The sequence below is a fragment of the Schistocerca americana genome, chromosome 4, assembly GCF_021461395.2.
Source record: "Schistocerca americana isolate TAMUIC-IGC-003095 chromosome 4, iqSchAmer2.1, whole genome shotgun sequence".
NCBI classification, from domain to species: Eukaryota; Metazoa; Arthropoda; class Insecta; order Orthoptera; family Acrididae; genus Schistocerca; species Schistocerca americana.
The window spans coordinates 561,943,176-561,960,897 of record NC_060122.1 but is presented as its reverse complement, the minus strand read 5'-3'; the positions used below and the strand labels follow the sequence as shown (position 1 = coordinate 561,960,897).

General features: G+C 38.6%; 1 protein-coding gene across 4 annotated transcripts in view; it reads left to right on the top strand.

Annotated features, from left to right (window-relative positions):
• The window catches only part of LOC124613906 (ras guanyl-releasing protein 3-like), a 423,950-nt gene that overhangs the window by 381,388 nt on the left and 24,840 nt on the right, over nucleotides 1-17,722 (top strand). For 3 of the 4 annotated variants that reach the window (XM_047142653.1, XM_047142656.1, XM_047142655.1), the window contains exons 11-13: nucleotides 9-147; nucleotides 12,374-12,488; nucleotides 12,592-13,085. In XM_047142653.1, the coding sequence (XP_046998609.1) occupies nucleotides 9-147; nucleotides 12,374-12,488; nucleotides 12,592-13,085 (748 nt within the window). Of the gene's footprint in view, nucleotides 1-8; nucleotides 148-12,373; nucleotides 12,489-12,591; nucleotides 13,100-17,722 lie in introns of all 4 variants that reach the window. The other variant, XM_047142657.1, reaches the window with a different exon arrangement.

Here is a 17,722-nt window from a genome sequence, read left to right as displayed (position 1 = left end):
ACTTTCAGTGATGGTATGATTAGCAAAGATGAAATGAAAACATACTTTATTCATGCTAATTATCATGCATTGAAAAATGGATTCAAGCATGAATTTCATGAAACAACTTACTTTAAGCCGACATTCTGTTCACACTGTGCAGGGCTGGTAAGTTTTTAATCTTGTATATGCTATGTAAAGTGATATATGGCACCCCACTCTCACAAAATGAGATGATAGTAACTTCTCCCAATGATTTGCTTTACTACTTCTTACTTTTCAAATGGAGTATCTCTTAAGTAGGTTTTCCATGTATTTGCAAAGAGAAAATTACAGTTTTCTTCAGTTTGAGGAAATCAACTTTAAACAAGGAAAAAAAGCCTGACTTGACAATCAATTCTCTTAGGTGAGTTGCCATTTTATTTTTGAATGATTTTACACCACAGCAAGAATTGAACATCAGAATAACATTTATTCAAATAAAACTGTATGTTGCCTAATAGTCTAAATGTATTTATTTACACATAAGTAACCATCTGTGGAGGTGATATAAGCACAGATAACATTGTTTCCTTATTCAGTCACAGATATCTGTTTTTCTTGTTGTATTGTCTTGTTATAAGATCAGAAAAAATCACCAATTTCTAAAATTGTGAGATGACAAGTGACAGACTGAAACTTTGTGCAGTAAAAATGATATACATGGACAGCCCATTTAGTATATAACTACAGATACCAACTTAAGTCAAAGATTCACATTCAGATCCTGCTACAACATAGTTCTAATCTGTCATATTGCAACATGTTTTCTACCGCAAAGTGTAAGATACACTCTGAAGCAAAGAAAAACAATACCTCTATTCCAGACATAATCATATCATGAGAGATGATTGTTGTTGAACCTGTACAATTAGTGAAAGCAACACAGATTGCACAGTTTCCCCAACTACCTGTGCTGTACATCAGCAGATGTAGAATCATTACCTGGCTATGTGGTAAATAGCTTTATTTGCTATTGCACACATCTTGTTACACTGATGGCTGTACAGTCAATATGACAATGTGACTCTGATCCTACTCTGGTCTATAAATATGCCTTGTTGATCTTAATGTGCATGACACTAGCTTCAAGACACTTTTATTCATTAGCTGTTAAAAACTAATTACTGAGTGTAACAAGCTGGGTCAATGGTTTTGTAGAGTAATGTTAGTCATTTTATCATTAGTAATTCTGTTTATTCGTCTAGTGTAATCTTTGCAGTATATTCATTGTATAACATATATTGGACATACATTTTATACACATCATATCTTAGTGTAGCATGCTTTATAAATAAAACATTAAGTGTTAGAGAACTAATGAATATGTAGTAACAGTTATAAGTTTGTGCCAGACCAGGATACAAACCCAGATTTCTTTTTTGTAACGAGTCATCCAAACCATTAGGCTGTCTCAGTAAATGTCCACACCTGCCCCAAACTTTCATTTCCACTGATATTTTCACCAATTATTTCCAAACACTGCTACCAGAAGTTATCCCATTATTGCTGCCTATGTTTCCTGAATGCTACTATCAGAGATACCGCATGAGTCATGTGCAGCCCAGAGATCCATATATTTCATTTCAGCTCATTTAATTCATTACAGGTTTACAACTATCCTGACAAATATATATTGTAACTTTACATGGTTTTTTTTATAGTCATGATAAAAGCACTGTAAGATGTGTGGAAACAATTTTGCAGTTATTACAAAGCAGAACTATTACATAATTTTATTAGAAACAGATTTTAAAGGATCAGATTTTGTTTGTAAGTTCATTCATCTTTTTGCTTAAGGTGGTAATGCAATGGCTATAAAACTGCTCAAAAATTTGTGCACACCACTTCCATAACTGAAAACATGTGTGGACTTAGATTTCAGGAGAGCAAAGATTCAAACGTAAGCCTTATGAAACTAAAAAGTAACTGTACAGTGTTGTTGTTGTTGTTGTTGTGGTCTTCAGTCCTGAGACTGTTTTGATGCAGCTCTCCATGCTACTCTATCCTGTGCAAGCTTCTTCATCTCCCAGTAACTACTGCAACCTACATCCTTTTGAATCTGCTTAGTGTATTCATCTCTTGGTCTCCCTCTACGATTTTTACCCTCCACGCTGCCCTCCAATACTAAATTGGTGATCGCTTGATGCCTCAGAACATGTCCTACCAACCAATCCCTTCTTCTAGTCAAGCTGTGCCACAAACTTCTCTTCTCCCCAATCCTATTCAATACCTCCTCATTAGCTATGTGATCTACCCATCTAATCTTCAGCATTCTTCTGTAGCACCATATTTCAAAAGCTTCTATTCTCTTCTTGTACAAACTATTTATCATCCATGTTTCACTTCCATACATGGCTACACTCCTTACAAATACTTTCAGAAACGACTTCCTGACACTTAAATCTATACTCGATGTTAATAAATTTCTCTTCTTCAGAAATGCTTTTCTTGCCACTGCCAGTGAATAAATGTAAAACAATAACCGAAATAAGGACAGTCTATTCAAGATTGCATATGGTAGCTTCCTAGGTTAACTGTACACCACACTGGGACATGAACCCAGACCTTTGCCTTTCCCAGTAATGCCCCTCCTGACTGAGCGAACCAAGCATGACTAACAGCTGGTGACTCATGAGCCATGCCTTGATAACTTAAATGGTAATAACATTGTACATGAAAGCCAATGGCCTGGATTTCAGTCCTGATCTGACACATAGCTTTAATGTGCCTAGAAGTTGCAGAACAATGCACACACCACTGCAGAATGAATAATTTATTCTGAAAAGTGCAGTCTATGAAATCCGAATCTGATGATGTGTAACATTCAATAATGTGATGCTCCACACTATTCATTATAACATAGTTGCATCCTCTCCAATGTGCTATCCACAAAGTTGTTGAGTTGTTGCTGCTCAATTCTGTTTCCCCTCTTGAAAGGCAGTCATCCTCAAGTGAAAAAGGGAGAGGGGAGAGGGGAGAGGAGAGAGGTAGAGAAGGAAGAAAGAATGTAATTGTGTTGGCAGAACAGAAGGCATGAGTGGGAGCAGGGAAGGGTATAGGGAGTAGCGAAAGCTGAGGCCAAGGTGGTTATCAGAAAAAAGGATATGTTGTAGGGAGAGTTCCCACCTGTGCATTTCCGAAAAGCTGATGTTGGTAGGAAGGATCCAGATGGTGCAGTCTGTGAAACAGTCACTAAAGTGAAGCACGTAGTGTTGGGCAGCATGTTCAGCAACTGGATGGCCCAGCTGTCTCTTGCCCACAGTTTGGCAGTGGCCATTGATGCTGGCAAGCAGCTTTGTTAGTTATATAAGTGGTGACTGTTCTTTCAGATCATTTTGGCCCTACAGCCACTATGAACTAAGACACAGAGGTATTAATGTCATTGGCTGCCAGCAGGCATTGATTTAAATCAAAGACCCCTGTGCCATCTGGACACAGACCCAAATTCTCATCTTATCCACACACTACTAGCTTCCTTTCAGACATCTCTGAAACAACAGTCATCATTTTGATTTTCAGGTTTCCCCATTGATATAAATCAATTCCCACTGCCAGCCAGTGTCATTAATCCCTCTGTCTCTTAGCTCGTTAGTTGTCATGTCCATGTAGAAAGCAATACAGTGGTTGCAGCATAGTGTGTGGATCGGTGGACAGCATAATACTACAGTGGGATTGGTGAAGAGGATAGTGGATAGGATATTCATCATTTCAGGGTGTGACTGAAGGTAGTTGAAACCCTGGCAGATAATGTGGTAGTACTGAGTCACTCCTTCTTTGTGGGTGATCAGTCACTATGTAGGAGGTGGTAGGCGGCTGGAGAGACAAGGCATGGGAGATCTGTTCTAAACAAGGTTGAGAGGGTAATTTTGATCTACAAAGGCCTCAGTGAGATCATGGTTTATTCACAGAGTTAGTACATGTCACTACGGATGTATTGACCATGGGCAGCTAGACTGTATAGAAGAGACTTCTGGCTGTGAAATGGTTGTTGAAGTGGAAGTATCATTGGTGGTTGGTAGGTTTGATTTGGACAAGGGAGGTACTAATGTAGCCATCCTTAAAAGGAAGGTGAATTGTTGGGTTAATGAGGATTAAGCCAAGTGAGGGAGGCATTGAGGTTCTGGAGGAATGTGGATAGGGTGTCCTTGCTTCCAGTCCATAACTTGTAGTTGTTGTCAGTGAATCACAGCCAGGTGAGAGCTTTTGGATTATGGGTGGTTAGGAAAGATTCTTCTAGATGGACCATGAATAGGTGGGCATAAGCTGGTGCTATGTGGGTGCCCATTGCTGTACCATGGATTTGTTTGTAGATGATGCCTTCAGAGGAGAAGTAATTTTCAGTGAGGATATAGTTGGTCATGGTGACCAGGAAGGAAGTTGTAGGTTTGGAGTAAGTTGACAACTGGTAAATGTAGTGTTCAATGGCAGCAAGGTCATGAGTACAGGGGATGTTAGTGTAGAAGGTGATGGCATCGACAGTGATGAGCAGGGTGCTAAGTAGTACAGGAAATTGAAATGTGAAGAGTTAGTGGAGGAAGTGGTTGGTGATTTTTTATATAGGAAGGTAGGCTACATGTATAATAGACTGAAGGTGTTGGTCCACAAAAGCAGAAATTCTCTCTGTGGGGGTACAGTAATGAGCCACAATGGGACATCCTAGGTGGTTGGGTTTATGCACTTTAGGAAGCATGTAGAAGATAGAAGTGCAGGGTGTGGTGGGGGTGATGGGAGAGATACATTCAGGAAGAGGTTCTGGAAGGACCTAAGGATTTGAGAAGGGGCTGGAGATCTTGCTGTTTTTCTGGAATGGGATCACTGTGGCAGGGTTTGTAGGTGACATATCTGATGGCTGGCAGAGTCCATCCACCAGATAATCCCTGCAACTCATAGCCAAATATATGATTCCTAAAGTCCATAAACCCAATAAACAAGAATACCCCATTGTGGGCAGTTACGTGCACTAACAGAGAGGAACTCTGCTCTCACGGACAAATATCCTCATCTATTACTCTTAACCCACTTTTCTATATAAAAGACATCAAGCAATTCCTCCACCAACTATCCACAGTTCCTGCTCCTGTACCATTAGGCACACTGCTCATAACTGTCACTGCCACCTCCCTCTGCACTAAGATCACCAGAACCCATGAACTTGCTGCTATTGAACACAACATTTCCTAATGGGCAACTTACTCCAAAGCTACAACATCCTTCATAGCCACCATGACCAACTATATTCTCACCTGTAATTACTTATTTTTTGAAGACATAACCTGCAAACACATTCATGGTACAGCAAAAGTCACTCATGTGGCACCATCCTATGCCAGCCTATTCATGGGCCTTCCTAATCATTCATAATCCCAAACCCGTAACCTGGTTCAGACTTATTAATGACATCTATGTGATCTGGACTGAGAGTGAGGACATCTTTCAAAACTTCAACATCTTCTACTTCATTTGCTTCACTCAATCCTCCTCAACCAGAAAGCCACCTACCTTGATGTTGACATCCACTTCAAGGATTGTTACATCAGAACCTCTGTCCACAATAAATCTACCAACCACCAACAATACTGATACCAATTCCATACCAAGAAGACTCTTCCACACTGTCTAGCCACTCATGGTCATTACATCTGTAGTAATGAGGAGTCCCTCTCCAAATATACCAAGGGTCCCTCTGAGGCCATCACAGTTCAACATTACTCTCCCAATCTTGCTCGGAAACAAATCTGCTGTGCCTTGTCTCTCTAGTCGCCTACTGCCTCCCACATACCCACTGACTGATCACAAAGAAGCACTCCTCTTGTGACCCACTATCATCCAGGACTGGAGAAACTGAATCATTTTCCCCGTCAGTGTTTTGAATACCTGTTGTTGTGCCCTGAAATGAGGAATATCCTACCCACTATCCTTTCCACCCCTTCCACAGTAGTATTCTGCAACCCACCCATCTACAAACTAAGTTGCAGCCACTGTGCTGCTTTCTATGTGGGTATGGCAACAAACAAGCTGCCTGTCTGCATGAATGGACACCACCATACTGTGGCTATGGAACAGCCGGGCCACCCAGTTGTTGAACGTACTGCCCAAAGCTATATGCTTCACTTCAGTGACTGCTCCATAGCCTGTGCCATCTGGATTCTTCCTATCAACACCAGCTTTTCTGAAATGTGCAGGTCAGAACTCTACCTACAACATATCCTTCATTCACACATCCTGTCTGGCCTCAATCTGCTGTCCATGACCTCAACCTGCCTATCACCTTCCCTCCTCCCACTCCAAAACTGCACACCCTGTGTATTCTGCCAATGGACTTAGTCTTTTCCCTTTTCTACATCTCTCCACTTCCCTCTCACTTTTCCACCTAAAACAAACTCCATCTGAACACACCTCAGATGGGCCAATGGCACCAATGAACTGCCTTGTCATCTTCAACTAATAGGCATCACTGGATGTGAACATGGAGGGGCATATGGTGAGCACACTGCTCACCCAGCCATTGTCAGTGATCAGAGCTACTACTTCTAAACCAAGTAGCTCCGCAATTGGCCTAACAAGTGTTGAGTGCACCCTGCTTGTCAACAGTGTTCAACAGATCCAAATGGTCACTCATCCAAGTCCTGCTCAAGCTAGACAGTGCTTCACTTTCATGATCTGATGGGGACCAGTGTTGCCACTGCAGCAAGGCTGTTGCCACCTAAAATAAAACAAAACTAATCTAGATATCAGTCCTGCCAAAGCTTAACTACTGAGATGTCATTCAAGATGACAGAAATAATGACAAGTTCTGACAACTCAGGAAAGTCCTGACTGCTTCAGTAAGATATGTGTGTGACATTCAGTTTTGTAATCATGGCAATTCTCCTTACACTCTGCTCTGTTTACTATATTAGTACCTTAATCTCTGGGGTCTTGAATATTTGTCCTCGCATATCAAATCTACGTCTATGTCCATACACTGCAGACTATTCCCATTATAATATGTATTAGGGTTCCTTCCTGTTCCATTCACATACAGAGCCCAGGCAACTGTTTAAATGCCTTTTTGTGTGATGTTATTAGTCTAATCTTGCATTCATTGTCCTTATGAGAGCAGTACTTGTGATACTTTTGTATCTTCCTAGCCTGTTCACTCGATACTGATTCATGAAACTTTGTAAATAGGCTTCTGCAGAGTAGCTGGTTTCTATCTTTAAGCATCTACCAAGTCACATTTTCAGCATTTCCAGGACATTCTCCTGCGAGTTGAACTAACTTGTGACCATTCATGCACCCTTATTTACATACATTCAGTACCCCAGTTAGTCTTATTTGGTACGGAGTTCACACATCTTAGTACTATTCTAATATGGGATGTATGAGTGTGGTAGACTGACTACATATTTCCACATTATCCTCATTAACTGAACTTTATCACCTGCTCAACCTAGGATTGAACCTATGCGATTATTCCATTTCATATCCCCATATGTTGTTACAAACCAGGTAGTTGTATGAGTTGACTGATTCAAATTGTGACTTGTTGATATTGTAGTTACAGAATACTACTTTTCTGCATTCTTGAAGCACACAGTTTTATGTTTCTGAGCATTATAAATGCTATCCATGCTCTCCTAACTTTTTTTTTTTTCATCTTATTTGGTACCCTTAACTTATTTTTCATTTTTTCCTGGACCAGTCAACATCTTCTCAAGATTTAATTCCTTCTACACAGCCTCCATGCAAGGCTGTATGTTGTTACATTCAATAGGAACATAATAAAGAAATTTTTAACATAATGGTAAGAAAACCGACACTATTGAAAAATCACAAATTCATTACTGTATCCATAATAATAATAATAATAATAATAATAATTACTGATATATAGATAAAGATTTGAATAAGTTTTCACTAAGTTAACTATGTCCTATGAGTATCTGACAAACTATTGTGCAATTTTTCACTACAACTGCTTTCTGAAATTACTGACAGGGGGGAAGCTTCACACAATCCATTTTGGGATAATTTCAGTCTCTGATATTACCACAGGAATGATGTGTACTGATATTTGTTTCCACTTGGTTTTTACTTCAGCTGCCAGATTTTTGTATTATGTCGTCTTCTCATCGCAGGTAGTTGGCAAACTATGGGTGTTGGGTACACCATAATGTGAGTGAGAAAAGTACTTGCTCTGCTTAGTTGAGCACTTTAGTGTCAAGTTGGTTACATGGAACATTTTATTGGTAATTACGCCACAGTTCCAGTAAATTTTGAATTTTTCTTGCCTACAGTGATGATATTTCTGTCACAACTTTTGGTTGACTATGTTGGTGACCTCATCCACCTTTACAAATATTCTGTGGGTGCTAGGGTTTTACATCCAGATGTACTGGGTGATATGGTCTCATTTTGATCATCAAACTTCCTGTAGTTTATCATCTATTCTTTACTCCTTCAGGATATACTTCTGGTAGTGCCTGTTCCAAAGACCTGATGTATTGCTGTCAGAAATCCATCAGTTCCTGTATGCGAACCTGTGCACATCAACCAGTAGCTTGATGCTTGTAAATTTACATGATCCTGGCTGACATGGTTTGCATGTTTCCCATGTAATTATTTTCTGATCCAGCCTATTGTCCATGTCTTAAACCAAGGCACTGTTATGGATGTAATGCCAGATTGAGTGGAGTGTAAGTAGTGTCTGCAGTTGTTATTGCTTTGCAGATTGATAAGTTGTTGCTGCTTAAAATTCCAAAGCTGCTCCATTTTTGTTAGCTTCTGCCCTGTTTTTCATGAGGGGCAATCAGCCTTTCAATGGCTAATTTAGGATGATGGTTGCTAAACTTCATGAAAATTCCCTTTGTTTTCTTCTATATAATTTTTGTCCAGTTAATGAGGCTAAGCATTTAAGTCAGCACTGAAACAGCATATGTATTAATGTCACTGAAGATGTTTTTGTTTTCATTTAGTTTTGTGTATCACTTGTCTTCTTAATTGCTTTAATTACATTCCTGTGACTCATATAATATCTTAGAAAATAGATTAAGGAAAGGCGAAACTACGTGTCTAGCATTTGTAGACTTAGAGAAAGCTTTTGACAATGTTGACTGGAATACTCTCTTTCAAATTCTAAAGGTGGCAGGGGTAAAATACAGGGAGCGAAAGGCTATTTACAATTTGTACAGAAACCAAATGGCAGTTATAAGAGTCGAGGGACATGAAAGGGAAGCAGTGGTTGGGAAGGGAGTGAGACAGGCTTGTAGCCTGTCCCCAATGTTATTCAATCTGTATATTGAGCAAGCAGTAAAGGAAACAAAAGAAAAATTCAGAGTAGGTATTAAAATCCATGGAGAAGGAATAAAAACCTTGAGGTTCGCCGATGACATTGTAATTCTGTCAGAGACAGCAAAGGACTTGGAAGAGCAGTTGAACAGAATGGACAGTGTCTTGAAAGGAGGATATAGGATGAACATCAACAAAAGCAAAACGAGGATAATTGAATGTAGTCGAATTAAGTCGGGTGATGCTGAGGGAATTAGATTAGGAAATGAGACACTTTGGTGAGCAAAATAACTGATGATGGTCAAAGTAGAGAGGATATAAAATGTAGACTGGCAATGGCAAGGAAACCGTTTCTGAAGAAGAGAAATTTGATAACATCGAGTATAGATTTAAGTGTCAGGAAGTCGTTTCTGAAAGTATTTGTATGGAGTGTGGCCATGAATGGAAGTGAAACATGGATGATAAATAGTTTAGACAAGAAGAGAATAGAAGCTTCCAAAATGTGGTGCTACAGAAGAATGCTGAAGATTAGATGGGTAGATCACATAACTAATGAGGAGGTATTGAATAGAATTGGGGAGAAAAGGAGTTTGTGGCACAACTTGACAAGAAGAAGGGACCGGTTGGTAGGACATGTTCTGAGGCATCAAGGGATCACCAATTTAGCATTGGAGGGCAGTGTGTTGGGTAAAAATCGTAGAGGGAGACCAAGAGATGAATACACTAAGCAGATTCAGAAGGATGTAGGTTGCAGTAAGTACTGGGAGATGATGAAACTTGCCCAGGATAGAGTAGCATGGAGAGCTGCATCAAACCAGTCTCAGGACTGAAGACCACAACAACAACAACGACTCATATAAAACCCAATAGCTTGGATCTTGGCTTCATGATCATTCCCTGCATTTTTCCAGGTCAAATGACATACTTGTGTTTCTAGAAGAGCTTTCTAAGTCATCTATTTTTCTCTTGTGAAATGTAGTTGGTCATCCATGTACATCAAAAGATTTAACTACAAATAATAATAATAATTTTTTATTATGTATTTATTTACATAGTTTACACCCACACTGGAAAACTAAAATCAAATATAATACAACAGAGTCTACAATGATTTAGTTTAAGTATTAGCAGTGAGCAATTTCTTCGTTTACCAAAATTTCTTCAGTTGCTGTGATCTGGCTGCTCGTTCTTCTGCAGGTATGATATCCTTCTTCTGTTCTGATGGTTTGAATGTCAGCCATGTGTATTTGTTCTTCAGAAGCAGTTTCTCTTCTCTGTGTTGAATTTTGTGTGTGGTGATGTTCAATTCGTCCAGATCACTTTGTACTTCTTTAAACCAGATGTTTTTGGTTTTACTGTTTCAGAAGTAGTCAAAAAGTTGCTTCAGGATTTTAGTATTTGTTAGGCGAGACATGTGGCCAAAAAATGCAATCCTTCTTTTCTGCATTGTGTCAATAATGGATTCACATTCTTTATATACTACTGAATTGGGCAAAAGTCTCCACTGTCCATTAACTTGATGTTTCTTACTGATAATTGTTCACAATATTCTTCTATCAACTTTCTGCAATTTGTGCATTATTGCTTGAGTATTTAGTTTGAATAGTGTTTCACTTGCATACATTGCTTCCAGTTTAATGATGTAGGAGTAATGTCGAAATTGAGCATTTATTGAGAGTGATCGTTTTTTGTAGGTTCGCCATGTTGTTCTCTGCAATCACTGTAGTTTTAATGTTCTCCTATCTATTGATTCTCTTTCATTAGCATTCCAGGTAATAATCGCACCAAGATATTTAAACTTTTTTACTACTTTAATTCTTTAATCATTATGGAATATGATATGGGATGTGTCAATTGGGGAAGCTGGGCATCATTCCTGTTTTCTCAAACGAAATTTGCAATCAATACTTTGCCACTAATTGTTCTAGTTGTTCTATCTTAACCTTTGCTTCATCAATATTTTTTGCTAACAGCACCAAATCATCTGCAAATGCAAGGCAGTTAAGTCGAACGATTCTTCCAATCTGTTTCAGTGTGCTTCTTATGGTCTCTCTTACCCAGTTATTGCATACAGATCAAAATACTATCTCATTTGATTTACTAAGTTTGTCCTCCAGTGTGACAATTATAAATAAACAAACAGATCATACATATCTTCAGGAGACACTTCTCCCAGTATAGTTGACAAAAATAAATAAATAAATAAATTTGAAGGGGCTATCCTAACTTTTGGAACTGCATTTTCAGTGGAGAAGAGAGGGAATAGTTGGGGGAGGTTTAAAATGGAACAGGGGAAGCATGAAATTTGACCAATATTTTTACCTAACAACACTGCTTACATACTGCTATTTTGCAAGATTTTGTTTACACTCTAATGTGTGTGTGAACCCATGACTTTCCTAAATACATCAATGATTTTTTTTAAATTCTGACACATTTTCTTGTAAAAATTTAATGTAATGTAAAGCCCCTCTATGCAACTGTAAGTTATTCCATATATTAACATATAATGATAATTTGAACTATAGGGAGAAAAGTGCACCCCCTCCTCATGCCTTTCCCATATAATTCAGAGAGATGCCAATTATGATCCTCGTAATCTACAGCACATTATTTCTAATCTACGACACACTTACAAAGTACACTGCCCAACTTCATTTTTTTCCTATGTAACTGACCTATTACTAAATATGATCTTCACAAACATACATCTGTACCAACTACACCGTTAGCATCTGAAGTCTTCTCTTCTGTTCCTTTTTTTATTTTTGCTGCAGGTGATGAAGCCTTTGATTTTGAAACATCAGTGTCTCTTAAATAATTTTGTCTCTTCATCTTTGGTCATGCTGGCTAATAACAGGACTTTGTTTATTTATTACTACTGTATTTTAAACATTTAGTCCATGTACCTCCTCAAATTCATACCTTTCAAAGGGAGAAAAAAGAAATCTGAAAAGAGAATATGTTCTGACTTTCATCAAAATAAGATGTTATCAACACACGAATTAACAATTTCAGATGTCAATTCACATTTTTAAAGGAATTCTGAATTTGTAATGGAATTTTAATTACGATGTTACAGCTGTGGGGACTTATACGACAAGGCTATAAATGTCGAGACTGTGGAATTAATGCACATAAGCACTGTAAAGATCTTGTCGTAATGGAATGCCGCATAAAATATCCTTGCTTGCAAGTTAAGTACTTTTATCTTTACACTTGCCATTGTTAAATGCAAACAATGTTGACAATTTTAATAATTTTGGAATGCAAAAGTTCAAAGACAGTTTCTTTATACAGGTGAAGTTAGCTCACATGCTGCTACTTCGAGGAGAATATTTCGGCGCAAGAAAAAGTCTAGTGCTTCAGAATCTGAGTCATCTCCTCCAAGTCCTAAATGTTCAGTGTCATCTTCCATGACAGGTGACCAAGAATCTAGTCAAGACTGTGGGTCAGGAATGGTATGCTCAGAGCTTGGAGGGGGTTCTCTTCCACCAAGCCCAAAGCCAGCTGTTATGTGGACAGGACCACGGCGCAAAATTAGTGATTCCCTCTTAGTACCCTCACACAGTCGTAGCAGTGCCAGACTCAGGACTCAAAACAGCTGCCCAGAGAGTAGTTGTGCACATTGCTACAAACCTCTGGACAGCATGCCCAACCACTCTTCACAACATCACTCCAGTACAGGACATCATACTTCACCTGTTCACCAAGCTTCAGTAACAAGCCTCAAGAACTGCTGTCATAGTGAACAGTTAAATGAGGTCAATCAAAAACTTGCTGCTGCTGAGGAGGTATTATATGTGTGGTAAATGTTGTGTTTTATGTTTTTCTTATACTTTGCAACTTCGGATTGTGTGCATAAAACTATTATGTTTTTATAATTCTGATTTATTAGTTTCTCAAAATAACACATTTGTACTTAAATATATTTTGAGAGTCTCTGTAATGTTGCTTTATATATGCTGACCACAGCTAAGTTTGGTAAAGAAAACATTTTCATTTAATATTCCCTTATGCTTTCTATCCGTCTGCAGAGATTAATGTTTACCTGTTTGATTATTTTAAACACTTTGAATTAAACATTTTCCTGTTTTCTTGCTTATTATACTAATGAATAGATGGTCTCAATGCCAGTAGAGTGCATGGCTGCTGTGTGCAATTACATATGAAATAACTAAATTTAACACGGAGTTAACTGGAGACAAAGAGAGAATATCTGCATAATATGTAATAATAGATAAACCAAATACACAGATTTATTATTATTATTATTATTATTATTATTATTATTGCATGTCTTATTAGTACTTATATATGACATAGAGAATGAGGAAAGAAAGGGAAGAGATGGGTGGAAATATGTGACTTTCAGCCACACAGGGCAATGTGGTAATGCAGTGGCAAAAGTTGAAAATTTGTGCAAGACTAGGCCTCACATCTGGATTTGCCATTTCTCATGAGTGGTTGCCTTAACTGCTTTGGCCATTCAGACATGTTCCCCGATCAACTCAAATTTCTAACTTATTGCACACTGCAATAAAGCATCCCTTGTCCATTACACCCCTACTCACCAATTACTGATTCTTGTAGGCTTTCAAATGATATTATTGCATTCAGACTGAAACATACCTCAAGGAGCCATCACACTCTTACAGAAATTTATATATTTCAGCAGTGTATGTTCTGTCAAATTTGTCCGACAGAACAGACACCACTCAAATACATAAATTCCTATTTCTACTATTTTTTAAAATGTCCACTTAAGTAGTTCCAGATTAAAGTTGGCTAAGAATTAGAAACATACACAACGATGTGGAAGCCAGCTACAATGTAAAAATACTAGCTGAATGACAATGAAACAACATTTACAGGAAACTGTCTGTGTCATTGCCAATCGACATTAGTTATTTTTAATGTTGAGATACCAATGGCACATGCAGTTTTTCAGTGTCGACCCAAATGGCAACTAACCACTTACTTTCTATGCAAAGAAACTGTATGCTGACATTTTTTGTCTTTTGTGAGACAAATATATACACAATATTGGGTAATGAAAATATATCTGGAGTACTTACTGCAACATGGTCATCGTGCAAATATTATTGAGTGGTTCTTGTCATCTACCTTTTTCATCATGTTTTCGATTTTTTCCAATTCTATATTCGGATGGAACATGGGGAGAATGATAGCTTACATGGCTCTGTAATAGCTGCAGTTAATCTAATCTGGTCTTCACAGTTGCTGCAGGAGCAGTATGTTGAAAGAATTAAGAATGTTTCTTCCCCAAAAATTGATTGTTGGAGTTTTCTAAGTAGGTTTCTACACTACTGGCCATTAAAATTGCTACACCATGAAGATGATGTGCTACAGATGCGAAACTTAACCAACAGGAAGAAGATGCTGTGATATGCAAATGATTAGCTTTTCAGAGCATTCACACAAGGTTGGCACTGGTGGCGACACCTACAACGTGCTGACATGAGGAAAGTTTCCAACCAATTTCTCATACACAAACAGCAGTTGACCAGCGTTGCCTGGTAATGTTAATGAGCGTATGACATTGGTGGCTGGAACGCCACTACGGCGACTTGTGAGTGAATGAGGATGAAATGATGATGAAAGACACACAACACCCAGTCATCTCGAGGCAGAGAAAATCCCTGACTCAGCCGGGAATCGAACCCGGGACCCCGTGTGCAGGAAGTGAGAACGCTACCTCAAGACCACGAGCCACGGACATGTTGTTGTGATGCCTCATGTAAGGAGGAGAAATGCATACCATCATGTTTCCGACTTTGATAAAGGTCAGATTGTAGCCTATCGTGATTGCGGTTTATCGTATCACAACATTGCTGCTCGCGTTGGTCGAGATCCAATGACTGTTACCAGAATATGGAATCAGTGGGTTCAGGAGGGTAATACAGAACACCGTGCTGGATCCCAACAACCTCATATCACTAGCAGTTGAGATGACAGGCATCTTATCCGCATGGCTGTAATGGATCGTGCAGCCACGTCTCGGTCCCTGAGTCAACAGATGGGGACGTTTGCAAGACAACAACCATCTGCTTGAACAGTTCGACGACATTTGCAGCAGCATGAACTATCAGCTTGGAGACCATGGCTGCAGTTACCCTTGACGCTGCATCACAGACAGGAGCGCCTGCAATGGTATACTCAACGACGAACCTGGGTGCACAAATGGCAAAACGTCATTTTTTCAGATGAATCCACGTGCTATTTACATCATGATGGTCACATCCGTGTTTGGCGACATCCCAGGAAGCATGACCACATGTTGCAGGTCGTGTAAGGGCCTTTCTGGATACAGAAAATGTTCGACTGCCGCCCTGGCCCGAACATTCTCCAGATCTCTCACCAATTGAAAATGTCTGGTCAATGGTGGTCGAGCAACTGGCTTGTCACAATACACCAGTAACTACTCTTGATGAACTGTGGTATCATGTTGAAGCTGCGTGGGCAGCTGTACCTGTACACACCATCCAAGCTCTGTTTGACTCAATGCCCAGGCGCATCAAGGCCGTTATTACGGCCAGAGGTGGTTGTTCTGGGTACTGATTTCTCAGGATCTATGCACCCAAATTGCGTGAAAATGTAATCACATGTCAGTTCTAGTATAATATATTTGTCCAATGAATACCCATTTATCATCTGCATTTCTTCTTGGTGTAGCAATTTTAATGGACAGTAGTGTATTATATATATTTATACTAGTTATTAGGAATGAAAATAAAAGATGAACTGTGTTTGTAGTGCAATAATGAAAAAAATTTCATTCTCACATATTCATGAAAATGCCTTTGAAATTACGAAACAGTTGTACAAAGAAATATGCATAATGTACAAATGTAAAGTACAGTACCCAAATTAAGAAACATAGTATGCAAAATACAAATTCTCTGTAATGTTTATTTAATTCAGAAATTGAACATGAATACTATATCTAGTACACTTGGTGCAACTGCTTCATGTGTCTACAATACGATTTTGTAAATGTCTCTATGGCATTGACTCTTCATAGCTGCATAGATAGCTGCAGTTTTTGACTACAGCCATTTGCACTTTGCAGTTGATAGTTGTCAAAAGCACTACCAGGTGTCAGGGATTTGCCTCAAGCTGACTTGACTATAGGAGCATCATAGTAATAAAGAATAAATGTATTAAAACTTCATACAGGATGTGGCATTTTTTCATGCATCTCAGTGTTCATAAAGTCATATCTCTTGAATTGTAGGCCACAGAATCATATTTGCAGAGGTACATTCAACAGCATATGTGGATACTGTCTGTGAAATACATTGTGAATAGATTTAGTAGCAATAGAGTAATAAATTCAAGCATCATGTATGATACGCTCTAAGCTCAATACTTGCTCATAATAGTGCTATGGAAGCTTTTCCAGTCCAGCTCCCCAATATATTTTTACTGCTGTTAGTTTTCTTATTCTTCTCCTTTACTTTTTTCCCCACAATGCTCTGCCAATTGAGACTTTCTGTATTTCTGTAAGACTCTTCTGTCATTTCAACAAAATCTTTGGCCATTCACACTGTACTCCTAATGTTCCATGTTAGTTCACTCTGCTCAAGATCCCACACACTCTTGCAATATTCCAATATTGGTCAGTCAAGTGTCTTAAAAGTAATCCTTTCACAAATCAACCATAGTGTTCCAGTGTGCTGCCAATATAGTAATGCAATGAAGTATGACATTTGCTTTGCCCCCAGAAGAACTCATGTGATCATATTTGGCCAAAATTTGCATGTTTCATCAATATTTGAGAACAAAAAGCTGAAGGTTTACAAATATGACATGCTTGATTGTGTTTTTCAGTGTATTTAAGTAAACCTGCATTCGTTCATTTGTTCACACATCATGTCCTCTAAAGCTCGTAATGAAAGAGAACCATCACAGATGTGGGATGAGACAAGTTATGCATTAATAGGCAGAAGCAGCCTCTGCAGGCTACTTCTGTAAAGTTAAATAAAACTGAATTATGACTAGTGCTTATCAATTGTGGAAATAATTTTGATGTTACTTTATACATGCATATTAGGATAAAAACAGTTAGTTTGAAATAGACCACTGTTTCTCTTTTTCTTTTCTAATACTACCCAGGTAATACTACAAAAGAGCATTTACTTTACAAAGAAGACTATTAGCTGGCAAAGATAGATTTAATACAAACATTAGAGTTCTAAGGAATTAACATCCAGAAGTCCAAACATTCTGATAAATTGTAGAAGTGGTTAATGAGGCATACTTCTGTTTTGTTTTTGAGTATTTCGGGTTTTCCAATATCCTGCCTTACTTCTACTGGCAATGACTTTTGCACCAGAGTAGAAAACTCCATTCTGAACCCTAGTTATTGCTGCTTTTGTAGTCTTCAGTCTGAAGACTGGTTTGATGC